The sequence below is a fragment of the Megalops cyprinoides genome, chromosome 19, assembly GCF_013368585.1.
Source record: "Megalops cyprinoides isolate fMegCyp1 chromosome 19, fMegCyp1.pri, whole genome shotgun sequence".
Taxonomy (NCBI): domain Eukaryota; kingdom Metazoa; phylum Chordata; class Actinopteri; order Elopiformes; family Megalopidae; genus Megalops; species Megalops cyprinoides.
In genome coordinates this window covers 165,001-178,870 of record NC_050601.1, presented here as the reverse complement: position 1 = coordinate 178,870, position 13,870 = coordinate 165,001, and the positions used below count along the sequence as shown (strand labels likewise).

Sequence of the window (13,870 nt, the reverse complement as noted above, 5' to 3'; positions counted from 1 at the left end):
TGTGCGTGCGCGTGTGTGTGCGTGCGCGTGTGTGTGTGTGCGCGTGCGTGTGTGTGTGTGAGTGTGTGTGCATGTGTGAGTCTCTTTCAAACCCCAGTTTCCAGTGTGGCCAGTGGCAGCACTGCTCTCCTTCCCCCTAATGCAGGCTGTCTGTCGGCCTTTCTGATTGGCTGGCAGTGAACCCCCCCACCCTGAGTGCTGGTGTGTGAGACAAACACAAAGAGCCCAGACAGATACTGAACTGAAACTTTATTAAGACACCAATTACATTTTCACTGAAGAAACCACTTCTGTTCTCCTCTTGGAATATTTCAGTGGAATTTTGCTTAATTGTTTGAAGGTCTGTAAACAAAAAAAAGGAAAAAAAAATTAAACTTCCCATAAATTCCCGTTTCCCCTGAATACTCACTCGGCCCCCCGTTACCCCTGAATACTCACTTGGCCCACTCCACGTTGAGGATGAGGTGATCGTAGCCGAACCCGGACACTCCGGCGATGGCTCTCGCTGCGTCCTCTCGGCGATGGAAACTGATGAAGGCAAAGCCCTGAGGAAGAGCGAGCGTCAGAGACACAGCGTCCACACACCCCTCTGCAGAGACACACACACCCTCACACACCCCCTCACCTTAGACTGGCCGGTGTTCTTGTCCTTGGCCAGGTAGATCCTGGAGATGGAGCCGAAGGGCCGGAAGAGCTCCTGCAAGTCTGTCTCACGTGTGTCCTCCGACAGGTTCGTCACGCGGATCGTAGCGTTATCATCAGCTTCAGGGGAGGGAACGGCGTCAGTCACATCACACTGCAATCACACATGCACACACAAACACACGCGCACACACACACACACCTCTGCGGTTGGGCTGCATGGACTCCCCTCGTCTCGTGCCTCCATCCCTCAGGCTCGGGGGAACATACTTCCCGGTCTTGTTCTGCACTGGCTGGGCCGGCTCCGGTTCTGATAACAAGCCATAAACAATCCATCACCATTCCTCTTAGCCAGACAGAACCAATCAACAGCGAGCCCTCCGACTGACAGCCCAGTGAAGCTCCATGCTGCTGGCTCAGGTGTGAGCCTGAAAGCTCCGGCTCTCACAGTGACAGGAAGGGGGGGGTTCAACATAATACCCAATGACATGGGACAGGAACACCGGCCAGTGGAAGTTGAAGTCTCTAACTGGACAAGTGACGATTCAGAGCAAATTTCAGGTTCTAAAATCCTCAGTTTCTGTGCTCCCACCATCAGACAAGCACATCAGGGGTGTTTTTTGTGGGAGAAGGAAGGCGGGTCACGTTGGGTCCTGAGACTGATCACAGCCCAGCCCCTTGTGATAGTGGAGACAGAAAAACCGGAAAAATACAGAAATACTGTCAGAGTCGCAACATGCTGCTCTCTCTGCCCTGCGCCAGGTCTCTCGCTGGGAAAACCTGGGACAAACCCGGCAAGTCTGAGCATGGGGAGGATAAAATTGCCACACAAACACACAAGGGCTTTATATCACAGTTAAATGATGCCATATCTGGGCAAGAAGAAATTCAGTTCGGGGAAGTAGATTTCTGGCCAACTGGCCTGACTGGGCAAATAAGAAAAGCCTCACTGCTGAAGCCTGGGGTGACAGGTGAGCAGGTGAATGTGCTGAGTACCTGCTGTCTTCTCCTTGTCCCCGGTGGACAGGCCCAGCTGCTCGGCCAACTCCTTCTGCATGGGGCCCAGCGTGTCCTTGTAGGGGCAGCGCGTGGTCCAGTGGTCCCCCTTACAGATGCGGCAGGAGACGATCTTCTGCCCTTTCAGCTTGTTCATGGGGTCCTCCTCCTGGTCCTGAGCGTTCAGATCCTGAGAGACACAGAGCCTCAGCCTTCAGCTCATCACCCCACTCAAACATCCACACACAACAGAAGGAAAGCCAACAAACAAGTACAGTACTGACTGGACATTCTCTCTCTCTCTCTCAGCACAGCTTTCTCTGTCAGCTTTATGAAACATTCATCTTAATGAATGATTCTCTCACTCTGGAGTATTTATCACACTGCAAGACAAAGTGGGTCTCAGTTCCCAGCCTCCTCCCTGGCTCCCCTGGTTCTTCAGCGTCTCGCAGAGTCCAGGCGCTGCAGAATGCTCCAACATCAGAGTCAAGTCATTCATGCAGATGCTGGATAGTGCTGGTTTCAGACTGCAGCCCTGTATCACTCCTTACCCTGATGTGTGAAATCTGTTTTTATTCCCAGTTTTTACACTATATTTATTTTCTAAGCAGGCTGATTTTAGGATGTCATTTATTTTACCCCAGCAACATTTTGATTCAATTTTGCATGAAGGTCCATTTCTGAAAAATCTTCAAATTTTTAAAAGTCTACAATGCAGGTGTATATTTTCCTTATTGGTAGACATGTTTACTGGGGTGTGTGGTGTGTTAACATGGTCAGAGGTACAGCCAGCCTGACTCTTATACTCCAAAATGCAGGCATTAATTACACAGCAGAAAATCTTCCCCAGGTGATGGCTTCTCGCTCGCTCTCTCTCACACACACACACACACACACAGACACACACACACAGTCTGAGCGAGCAGGGCTGTATGAACGCAGGACACACTCACCTCTTTGCTGGAAATGAAGGTCATAAAGACATCGTCGCTGACCGTGGTGGTGGCCACGTTGGGACCCGGCGGGTCGAACTCAGAGTTGCCAAACTTCTTCCAGTTCTGATGGAGTGACAAGCGGAAACACACTCAGACGCCACCACCTCAATCAAAGCTCTATATGTAGATCTCTACCACCAGCACATAAGGCATGCCCTCCACAAACCTTTCTCCTGGCCACTGCTTTGGAGGCCTTCCTGGTCTCAATTTTAAAGGTGCGGACAATCTGGGACAGAAAGGCGCGGGTTAAAAACACAGATTCATCTGATGTGCTCACATTTTAGAAAGACAAGGTTACACAGCACTCACCTTAAACTTCCTGCCCTCCTCATCCATCTTGTACTCCGTCACAGTTTTAATGTTGCCTTTGATTGTTTCTTTGGGTGAAGGAAGGGTTCCTGTGAAAATGGTACAGCACATCCAAAATACAGTCACCATAGCAACACATCTATACTCGCCAATCAGCATGGAGATACTGAACGACGGCAGCATGCAGCCGGCACAAAGACAGGCTGCCAGCCCGCAGAGTTTTACCGGAAGAATAACTAACCTTACAGAATAGCTGTGCTCATTTCCTGCATATTTTGTGACTTCCACACACTTTAGTGCATCCTTTAGCCTGATTTCAGATTAAATGAAAAATCAATTCTACACATTTGAAAATGGGGATATTCATATTTTTGTGCTTTAATCCCGCATGACATCAATCTCTTCGGAAGCCATTTCCGTACGCTGGTGGAGGCTCCCACAGAATGTTCTCCCTCAAACTGACACTCGCCCATTTACAAGCCTCTCAAATTCGTCCATTCTGATGTATGACCACAATAGAGCTCATAAGGCATAAACCATCAACATCACAATTACAGTTAATATAGCTGTTAAACTCAGCTATATTAACAATATCACATGTCACTGAATTTGAGTTGTAAATTGTTAGTACTAACGCGCTCAGAATGCGGTACCACAGGAGCAGTATATATGCAGTAACCAGCCGGTAACTGCGCGACCACAGAAACACCGGGAAATGCGACTGCCCGTGAATGCAGCTCAAAGGATGAAGCTAAACCGGCCGCAGGGTTACGGTTAACTAGCCTGCTAACAGAGCACTGCGGCTAATCACGCCGTTACGTGACAGACTGCCTGGCTTTGTATGGACTACAGTACAGCTAACACTTACAGATACAGCTCATTTACAATCTTTACATTAATAATCTCTAAATGGACTTTTAGCGGCGATCGACACGTGTAGCGGATTCCGGCCTGCTGTGCGCACCTTCATCGCCCTCCTCTTCCACCTGATCAGCCCAGCTCGGCTTGGAACTGCGAACGAAAGCGGGACATGACACTCCAATAAAGTCCAATAAACACACGGAATTGCTTAAATATAGATCAGCACAGCATTATTGATAAACTCACTCGTCATATTCGACAGACGGCATCCTGTCCTGCGTGTAGCTCAGCGCGCAAAGACTCGCCGTTCCTGCGGGGTCCGGTGTGACGGGATGAGGGTTGGCCTTTATAGCACAGCGCCACCCCACGGCTCGGAGGGGCGACGCACCGAACCGGCCGGGCTGCTTGGAGCTGTTCTTACTCCAAGAGCATTTGATTACCGTTTGCATTTCTTTTAAAACAGCCACTTAAAACACCTTCCGAAACGCCATCGATGACCCGACCCATTTTCCACCACGGTTGCGTTACGTCGAGTCAGTTCCGTCATCATTCGATTCAGGCAGACCGGCATGTTTCTGTGTGCTGACAGCGTTTCTACAGAACCAGCTCCTGTTCAGCCAAACGGCAGACCTTACCCCTACAGTCAGTCTGCTCAGCCCTTGATCTGTGTGAACACTGTTTTGAAATGCTGGAGTGCTGGAGTGTGGTGTGAGCGGTCGCTAACGCTGAACAGCTTTCAGCAAATACTCTGAGGAAAGCATCACTGGGGAGCCCAGGGCAGAGGGATTTACCACCAGAGAGGAGGCAGACGCAGGGACCCTGGCTGCACAGAACAGACATTTCGCCTGCGATGTCAGAGAGAGAGTATCTGAAGGGCTAACAGGTTACCTGTGGCTCACCTCACCTGTAAGCTTCTGCAGAAGCACATGAACACACCATTCTCTGCTTTCTAATATGCTACTGCAAGAGTGTTTGCCTTTTCAGACACCAAACAGGACACAGAATGACTATTAAAAACATTATTCTGACATAAAAACTGCATTAATTTCACTCCGGACACCTTTTACAAAAGGATTTATTGTTTAGACAAACTCATACATACATGTTTTGCAAAATAAACTTTTTACAAGGTACAGAAACACTGGAGCTATGACCAATGTGTGTGATAGGCTGTTCAGGGCACCAACATGACATCACCCCTCCTCTCAGACATGGGGCCGGGCTTTACAAAGCACCTGTGTCTGGGAGGGGGTGGGACTGACAGTCAGTCTGTGACGGACAGGTCATGGCCGGCCTTTCCCGGGCCTCTGTCTGAACCCCTTGGGCCCCCCTCCGCCAGCCCGCCCCTTCTTCTTCGCACCCGGCCAGGGTTTGCTCTTCTGTCCCTTAAATTTCGGACCTCCTTCTCCAATCTTCTTCCCCCACAGCGTCTTGCCCCCCTTGCGGGGCGGCTGTCCCTCCCCTCCTCCGCCTGCTTGCTTGCTCTTCCTCAGTCTGGGGGCCCCGTCCCGGCCTGCGCTCCTCCCAGGGCCCAGCCTCCTCTTTTTGAAGGGTGCGGGGCCTCTGTCTGCTCCTCTCTTCCTCTTGGCTTTGGAGAACATATCTGTGGAGAGCAGTGCAACATGAACACTGTTTAGGACCTGTAACAGTTAAAAGGTAACATCCCCCCTCAAACACACACGCACACACACGCCCATGCCCTACCTTCGTCTGGCTCCTCCCCCACTGCCTGCCTGTAGTACTCCGCCTCATCTTCCGACTCATCTGAAGCAGCCTGGTCCTCCTGTTTCCCAGGATCCTCCACTCCACTTTCATCCGAGTCGCCCTGCTGCTCCTGCCTCTGCCTCTTTATGCCCTCCAAGCTTTTCTTCCTGGCGACATGGAGGCAAACCGTCACCAAAGCTGTCAGTCTACGCTGAGCAGACCGTCACCGAGGAAACGTGTCACCGAGGAAACCGCCCCCTACCTGTTCTCCTCCCGCTTCTCCTTCTTCTTGGCCACGTTGAGCTCCTGCTTGTGCCTGCGCTCCTCCTTCTGCTGCAGCTCCGCCTCCTTCCTGCTCAGGATCTCCTGCAGCTCCTCCTCCGTCTTTGAGACTGCACACAGAGGGAGGGGCCTCGGTTACCAAAGTAACGCACTGTTGCTTGGAAGCTCCGCCGCCAGCGGACGGGTCAGTAAGCGTTTACTTTCAATAGACATCACGTGGTGATCAGTGAGAAGCGTGTCATCATGTCCGTCGCATGAGGGGAAGGGGGAGGGGGGAGGAGGCCGTACTCACTGACTGCGTGGTACAGCACGCTGCCCTCTCCCAGACCCTCCTCAATCTTCACCAAACGCAGGGTCAGCCGCGGCCCGATCTGCCAATCAAACACAGCAAGCAGGAAGTGGGAACCATGGCCCCACAGACACAATCTCTGACACACACACACACACTCACTCACTCACTCACTCACTCACTCACTCACTCACTCACTCACTCACAGCCATCAGCTGGGTGCATCCCCCCTGCCCCACGGTTACCTCTGTCAGACGCACGGCACTCTGCTGTGACCTCATATTTCCACGCCCAGAGTAAACCTGTGGCAGCTCCGTGATGTTGTGGTCTCCGTCCTGCTCCGCCTCACTCTCCGACAGGTTCGCCCCTCTGCGGGACACACAGTTTCTACATTGAGTGTGTGTGCGCACGTGTGCGTGTGTGTATCACTCACAATGCCAGAGGTACAGCGGCATGAGCCTGGACGCATCAGCGCGTTTACTGTAAAGCATCACTGTACCATCACAGGAAATGACATCATCATCTGCATCCAGACACACACACCTGCCTCCACGGACACGGAGCGAGCAGCTCACCTGAGCAGCAGCTCGCTGACGTCGTCCAGCTTGCTCATGTTGGGGAAACGCTCCTGCATCAGCTTCTTCACCCCGCGACTCATTCCCACTGGCACCACCTTCAGACTGCTGCAGGTACGAGGGGAAGGGGAGGGTGAGACCGCAGCTACTGAGCGTGCCCGGGGGGAGGGGGGGGGGGGTACTTTACTTTAACAGACATCACTTCACAGCCAGAATGAGCGTGGTCATCATCTGCACCCCACTCCAGGAAGAGCCACCCAAAGGCAACTTACTAATGCCGAAACTCCACTTCCTGCGACAGCGGGTCGTAGTGCAGCAGCACGCATCTTTTTATGGTGTTGAGGTTCACCTGGGAGGCAGAGAGAGAGAGACGATACGCTTGCTCATTTCCTGCAGACTCACACCCACACCACCAGCACCAAATTAATCAAACACCCAGCTCTGCTCATGATGCACAGGCAGCTGCCCAGAGCACAATCCTACAAGGTCAATCTTCAGGGAGTGGAGAATTCTGGGAGATCAGAAAGCGTTTACTTTGATACCTCACAGGTGACATCAGCAGACTATACCTTCATCATTTCCACCAAATCCACTCCCCGCTGCCTGTTTGACCCCCTGTGCCTCACACAGGAAGCTTCCGGAACACACCTTGTGCACGTTGATGGAGGGGAACATGTTTTGGAACATGGTGGCCATCAGCTTGACGTGAAGTCCCTCCAGGCCGAAGTTATTCAGCACCAGCAGAGGGTGGTGAGAAAACTGTTGCTCATGCATCCGGTGCCTCTTCAGAGAGGAGACCACGTCCTTAACGAGGGAGTACTGAGAGAGAGCAGAGAGAGACCACGTCCTTAACGAGGGAGTACTGAGAGAGCAGAGAGAGACCACGTCCTTAACGAGGGAGTACTGAGAGAGCAGAGAGAGACCACGTCCTTAACGAGGGAGTACTGAGAGAGCAGAGAGAGACCACGTCCTTAACGAGGGAGTACTGAGAGAGCAGAGAGAGACCACATCCTTAAAGAACAGGTTTTGCTGTAACTTTCCGTCTAAAGGCTTATAGATGTGAAGTTTGTAAAAGGAGTAATTTTAACATGGGGAAAGGGGGCATCAGTGCGTTTACTTTGAAAAGAAATCACTTCACAGTCAGATTAAAAGCTGTCATCATCTGCACCCCAATCTTCCCAAACAGCCGATCAGCTTCTGAGCTGCCTAACACCAGCGCTGTACGCAGCCAACCTGAACACCCCTCAGCCGCTCTATGACCCTGTCTGTGAGGCAGAGCTCTGTAGCGATGATCAGCAGGACTTACTTTGACCACTCTGAAGTGCAGCATGGGACCTTTGGGCAGTCGAGCCAGACGCTGGAGAGCAGAGAGACAGACAGACAGGTTCCTCATTACACTGTGTCTGGTATATTTATCAGAATGATGTGCTGACACACGTATCCATACCAGTATCTACAAATGTATACATCAGCCACTGACAGAGCCGGACAGCAGCACCTTACGCTCAGACCAGCACTCTTCCAGCTACAGGTGCAGGCATTTTCCAAGCCACCATGCAGCAAAGAAAAAAAAATTAAAAACGCTAAACCTGTTGCCAGGGGTTCTGGGTGGTGACTTTAGGCACTGACCATCTTCCACATGAATGCTGCAGGGGGTAAGGGTTACTGACTCTGCTGATGCTGCCGCAGGGCATTATGGGTACTGACCCCGCTGATGCTGCCGCAGGGCATTATGGGTACTGACCCTGCTGATGCTGCCGCAGGGCATTATGGGTACTGACCAGGTTAATGCTGCTGGGGGTTTTGGTGAAGATGAGGAAGTGCGTGACTCCCAGCGGTCCTGCCACTGCCACGAAATCCTTCAGTACATTTTTCTTCCGTACCTGCCAGGAAACACAGGCGTCAGGACCCTCTCACCTCAAGGCCAGCAGCCTGAGGAGAGCTCACTCAGCGAACACTCCGCTGCTCCCCAACCAGAAACACTCGCTCAACGGTGCGCCAATTGCGTCACATTAACTGGCACCCATCCCTGCCCACAGCTGCTTGTTAAAGAGGAGCTTTATCGGAGGACGCCATACTCACTTTGAGGGACTCGGCGGTGTAGGGCTGCATGACGCGCCGCATGTCGTGCACGAGCTGCGCGCCGTTCTTTCCGATCTGCCCGCGATGGAAGACGAACGAGTGCGGGAACGCGCCGAACTGCTCGTGCGCCACGTGCGCCGCCTGCACGCGCGCCTTCTTCTGGTTCTTCGTCTGAGGAACGAAAGGTAATTAGCGGCAAACGCTCAGGATCTCACAGCCAAACGCTCAGGATCTCACAGCCAAACGCTCAGGATCTCACAGCCAAACGCAGGCTGGCACGCCGTTTAATCCGGGGTTACAGTGGACAGCGTTAGCGATGCATTTCCCGCATCCAACGCGACCACATCGGGGTTACAGAGGTTAGCCTGCCAGCTACAGAGGCCCGAACAATCGTCAGTCGATATTATTGAAATTCCTCTGACACTGACCAAACTAGTCAAACATCCAATGATCCTAAATGCCTAACTTTCTATTCACTGGCCTTATGTTCTGGAGAAATACTGATCAGAATTCCAAAGAATATTGCGTTCAGTACATCAGTAATATTGAGCATAATCATGATCCACAGATATTCTCAGAATTCATCAAAACTCACTGTACCCAGCCCATCCAAAGGAATTACTGTACAAGTCTATCTGGGCAGCAAGACCAGTGATATACAAGCCGGCTGGCGCATATAAACCGTACAGGTCAGACCACACCGTTCGAGTAGAAAGCTAACCAGCTGTAAGAATTATAATTTTTATCTACAGGTTCAGGTCAGTGCATGGCGATCTTGCTGACACGTTTTGTTGGTCTTGGATTTTTCAACTATCGTTTAGCTAATGAACATTGCTCACTTCAGCTAACGCTACCTACAGGAGGGTATATCCCAGAAACGGTTTACTTTAAACTTACCTTCGTTTTCCCCATGGCAAACGAAGTTTGTAATTATCAAATAAAATATTGCCACTTATGGCATGTAAATAGACAGGCGAATGAAAAGTTCATACGGATACACGCGGTGTCGCCCAGCCGCGCCGCAACATGCCGCTCTCACCGCGCATGCGCATTTCTACTGTGTCACAGTAAATGAGCACCGTGTGTCACAACAACCTGCTTCAACCTTCCTTCCTGGTTTCCGGATGCACCCTCGAGGGTCTTACAAACCTTCTGAAACGTGTATATCAGAGTTAAAGGAATTCGTTCTGTGAGAATTCTGTAAGAATATTTTACAGATTCTAAGAGAGAGGCTCAGAATGTCTCAAGCTACCAGTCAGTTTTTCAAGAAATACAAAATTACACATCAGCACAACAACAAATTCCTTCCGTAACTTGCGTCTTCTGGTTAAAGCTCACTCTTTTGTCGTCTTTTTAGCCATGATGCAACAAGATGGTGGCCTTTCTCGAGTCTTCTCGGGTCAAGTTTTTGTACAGGGCTTTGTCCAAAGACAGTTAGTCAGAAATCAGCTTTACATAGATCATTTACCGAAAGAAGCGAGAAATAAACCAGCGAGCAACTCGGAAAAAATATTTTGTGGTGGAGATTAACAGTATTATTGATTTAAAAATCGTATCATAATATCAATGCTATCATATAAACATGTAAAGTAATATGGTATTTCAGTGGGAATGCTGATCATTTCAACAGAGTTCGAAGTGCCTGGGAAGCGTTGAGGGTTGAAGCCACAATTTCACACCGGCAATCTTTTGCGCTCGCTACCGAATCTCATCTTTTGTCTGTCACTTGAGAAAAAAGAGTTTTAGAATTCAGGTGTATGTAAATGTACATTTAAAGATGTTATTCAGATTTGCGTAGTGTAACTTAATGTAGTGCATGTTTTTCATCGGTGCCGTGATCCTCGGCAGCCATTTCGTGTCAGACTCCTCCCAGTGCCGATGAAGGCGCTGTACGGAGGACTGAGGGACTGTCACTAAATGAAGGCCGTGGACTGTGACCTGTGTTCCGGAATCGGAATGTAGCTTTAGTACGTTTATTGTTTAATGTTAGTATGTACTACGTTTTAATAAATAAAAAGTACTTTAGGATCACTATCGCTTAAAAGGTACCCCCCTCCCACACTATCACCAGCTGTTATATAGCAAAGAATGAGCAGTCTGTCTGCCGAAGGTCTGCTCCAGCATCTCCCCAGATTACCCTGCTGTTGCTCAGGAGCAGGTCAGAGGTCAGGTTCCTCTGGTAGGAGAGACCCCACACACACATACACACATTAAAGCTACTTTTTTCAGGTTTTTTTTTTTTGGCGTGTCAAACAAATGGTGCCAGGGGAGCCACATGTGATGAAGATGAAGATAAAGTGGTAGTACCACAAGAATTCAAAAGCTGCAGATGATCATTTACAATACAGTTGTACTGCTGTACAGAGCGGTAGGTTTATGACTGATTTCGAATCACATTTTAGTTCTAGTTACAGATCGAAATGTCCTGTTAGGTTATACAACATTTTTATTTCAAATTGTGACTGTCACTGGTTCCCCAAGATCTAGTTTGTCTTGATATATAGTGTATTTGTTTCTTTCATATCTGCTAGAACCCAGGTGTGACAATATTTCTCTGTCAGACAGGAGGTCCACTGCAGCTGCAGGTCATCAGTTCATCTGCAGGAAGGAGGAGTTTTATTTCTTTGTCACGAAGGGACAAATGCTCCAGCATCACAGCATATTGGTGCAGATGCTGCACAGTGCTGGCCTCAGGCTGTGACTCTGTCTCACTCCACTCCCAAGTAATATTTTTTCTTTACCACTTTTTTGTGTCTTTGTAAACTTCATTCCTGCACAGGCGCATTACCTGTCCTTTCTCTCTCTCTCCCTTCAGAGTGAAAAAGACCATGTGACCATATTTTACAAGTCCTGCTGATCACATTGTGAGAGAAATGAATTTGTAGGTTTTTGGTGCTTTACTTCAACCAAATATGTGTGGCATGTAAGCAGGGGTCACAGGAAATGCCATTTTTAATAATCCTGACAAAACCACCTCTGCAGAACAATGCAGAGACAGTTACTTATTCTGCTGCTTCAACCCAAAAAACCCTTTGTGACCAAACAATCAGGCCTTCAGTTCTGGATTATATGTTAGTATTAATTCTTCCCATTCATTCTTCCCAAATCCAAGTGCATTAATCACTCAGAGAAAGAGTTTTTTATTAATCCAGTAATAAATAGCCATAACAGGAGAAGCGTTTGGGTTATAACGTTAGCATATCAGACAGACTCCTGTAGATTACTCACAGTTCATCTTACCTCATCTGACCGCAGTCAGGACACTCATCTCTTCCCATAACCCCCTGTGCTGCTGTGGAGGTGGCAGCAGCTCAGTTTGATCATCACCTTGACAGACTCTCATATTCAGGAAACAGGGAATATTGAGCCTGTTTTGAATGTTGGAGTTGAAACTGGAATGCTGTGCTGCAGATATTTATGTCACTGCCAAAACTGGGCATACAAGAGTCAGGGAGGTGGGGGTGGTCAGATCCAAGAAAGGGGGGGGGGGGGTCATTAGGGTGGGCTGTAATTACGTGTCTCTTTGTTTAAAGTCTTTTGACAGAGGAGACTGCAGAGGGAGGTCCTTCTGCTTTTAAGCACTGTGTTTTATCTCTCTCTGTCTCTCCCTCCCTCTCTCAGTCTGTGTCTTTGAAGGACTCAGTTCTTAGTCTCCCTCTCTCAGTCTGTGCCTCTGAAGAACTCTTCCCTCTGTCTCTCCCTCCCTCTTTCAGTCTCTTAAGCTCCACAGCTCTGGCTTCTGAGGACTTACAAAAAGGAAGAGGGTCAGAAATCTCCTTGAGTCTGACACCAAAGCCCAGCAGTAGAGCAGGACCAGCACGTCCACAGGAAGGTGAGAGTCTGTCTGTATCTCATCACGTCAGCCAGATCCTCTTCTCTGTAGCAGGGAGAGAGAGGACTGCACACCAGGGGGGTTCTGACACTGTTCTCCCGTCAGTTTCCCCTTGAATCTGAGGGATTGTTGCAGTTGATTGTGGCGGTGTGTTGTGGTCAGGTTGAGGTAGATTGTGGAGGTGTGTTGTGGTCAGGTTGAGGTAGACTGTGGAGGTGTGTTGTGGTCAGGTTGAGGTAGATTGTGGAGGTGTGTTGTGGTCAGGTTGAGGTAGATTGTGGAGGTGTGTTGTGGTCAGGTTGAGGTAGATTGTGGAGGTGTGTTGTGGTCAGGTTGAGGTAGATTGTGGAGGTGTGTTGTGGTCAGGTTGAGGTAGATTGTGGAGGTGTGTTGTGGTCAGGCTGAAACTGCAGTCTCTGCCCTGTGAGTAAAAGCACATTGAATGGCCTCATGTACGAAATGTGCTATACAAATAAACTTGCCTTGCCGTATTAAAGGCTGAGTGGTCTGCTGTGTGTTTTAGCAATGAAGGCTCAGGAGTCCTAACACAGGCTGTGTGTGTGTGGACTTTACTGTGTTTGCAGTGGAGTGTTGATGTTGCCTGTGCTGTGTTTTGTGTGAGTTTGATTGGTTACTGTTGACCATGGACCTGATGTTGTTGACTTGTGAATTAACTCAGGTCATACAGGAAGCATCTTTAGTGTATTTACACCTCACAGAGTAAACATCTGGAAACAGTTGGTCCTCATGTTGTGTACTTCTGTGTGTGTGTGTGTGTGTGTGTATGTGTGTGTGAGAGATTTGTAGACAGTATATTTTGTTGTAGCAGTTGTATGTTCTTGATTAGAAACAGTTTTGTCAGTCATTTACAGTATTTATTATTTCCCATTAGCCTTTGGGAGGAGCAGGACGCTGACGCGGGTCACCTGTGGGCAGGTGTGCTGATGGCGCTCCGTCACGCTGCGGCCGCGCTGGCCCTGCTGGTGCTGCTGGCGGCCAGGCCCGGGCCCGGGAGGGCCGAGCCGGACAGGGCGGGGCGCAGGGGGGCAGGGTCTCAGAAGCGCCAGTCGCGCGCGTCAGAGGCCAGGCCCGGCCGCTGCTCCTACACCTTCATCGTGCCTCAGCAGCGGCTGCAGGGGGCGCTGTGCGTGAGCACAGCAGCCGGCGGGGCAGATATGGGCGGGGCCAACCGCTCGGAGGCGGCCGCACTGCGGCAGGAGCTGAGGCAGCAGCAGCAGCAGCTGGAGCAGCTAAGAGGCGGGCTGGACGCTCAGCTGCAGGAGCTGCGCAGAGACAGCAGCAG

At 50.1% G+C, this 13,870-nt stretch overlaps 3 protein-coding genes across 4 annotated transcripts in view; 1 reads left to right on the top strand and 2 right to left on the bottom strand.

Moving 5' to 3' along the window:
- Positions 1 to 246: 246 nt before the first annotated feature.
- Positions 247 to 4,127, bottom strand: eif3g (eukaryotic translation initiation factor 3, subunit G). The gene is made up of 10 exons (XM_036552917.1): positions 4,050 to 4,127; positions 3,907 to 3,953; positions 2,943 to 3,031; positions 2,800 to 2,859; positions 2,592 to 2,696; positions 1,639 to 1,828; positions 845 to 952; positions 626 to 762; positions 439 to 545; positions 247 to 342 (listed from the first exon to the last, which is right to left on the bottom strand). The coding sequence occupies exons 1-10, from the start codon at positions 4,070 to 4,072 to the stop codon at positions 327 to 329; spliced, it is 882 nt and encodes a 293-aa protein (XP_036408810.1). The 5' UTR covers positions 4,073 to 4,127; the 3' UTR covers positions 247 to 326.
- An 844-nt stretch (positions 4,128 to 4,971) lies between these two features.
- ppan (peter pan homolog) lies at positions 4,972 to 9,834 on the bottom strand. Its single transcript, XM_036553169.1, has 12 exons — positions 9,633 to 9,834; positions 8,736 to 8,906; positions 8,435 to 8,536; positions 7,960 to 8,010; positions 7,302 to 7,472; positions 6,926 to 7,002; positions 6,654 to 6,761; positions 6,324 to 6,447; positions 6,082 to 6,160; positions 5,770 to 5,899; positions 5,508 to 5,674; positions 4,972 to 5,406 (listed from the first exon to the last, which is right to left on the bottom strand). The coding sequence occupies exons 1-12, from the start codon at positions 9,645 to 9,647 to the stop codon at positions 5,087 to 5,089; spliced, it is 1,515 nt and encodes a 504-aa protein (XP_036409062.1). The 5' UTR covers positions 9,648 to 9,834; the 3' UTR covers positions 4,972 to 5,086.
- Positions 9,835 to 12,294: 2,460 nt separating this feature from the next.
- angptl6 (angiopoietin-like 6) overlaps positions 12,295 to 13,870 on the top strand; it is a 6,157-nt gene continuing 4,581 nt past the window's right edge. For both annotated transcript variants that reach the window (XM_036552867.1, XM_036552866.1), the window contains exons 1-2: positions 12,295 to 12,567; positions 13,460 to 13,870. The exon at positions 13,460 to 13,870 is cut by the window's right edge and continues 118 nt beyond it. In XM_036552867.1, the coding sequence (XP_036408760.1) occupies positions 13,512 to 13,870 (359 nt within the window). In that variant the 5' untranslated portion in view covers positions 12,295 to 12,567; positions 13,460 to 13,511. The remainder of the gene's footprint in view (positions 12,568 to 13,459) is intronic.

Bases quoted from the DNA above. Each gene is read 5' to 3' on its own strand.
- ppan (XM_036553169.1), bottom strand. The intron at 6,762-6,925 runs GTAAGTTGCCTT...TCGTACCTGCAG, and splicing joins GAAGTGGAGTTTCGGCATTA to CAGTCTGAAGGTGGTGCCAG. The intron at 5,900-6,081 runs GTGAGTACGGCC...CTCTGTGTGCAG, and splicing joins CGTGCTGTACCACGCAGTCA to TCTCAAAGACGGAGGAGGAG.
- eif3g (XM_036552917.1), bottom strand. From the start codon at position 4,072: ATGCCGTCTGTCGAATATGACGA. The intron at 2,860-2,942 runs GTGAGTGCTGTG...TTTCTGTCCCAG, and splicing joins AGGAGGGCAGGAAGTTTAAG to ATTGTCCGCACCTTTAAAAT. The intron at 953-1,638 runs GTACTCAGCACA...GCTTGTTATCAG, and splicing joins GGACAAGGAGAAGACAGCAG to AACCGGAGCCGGCCCAGCCA.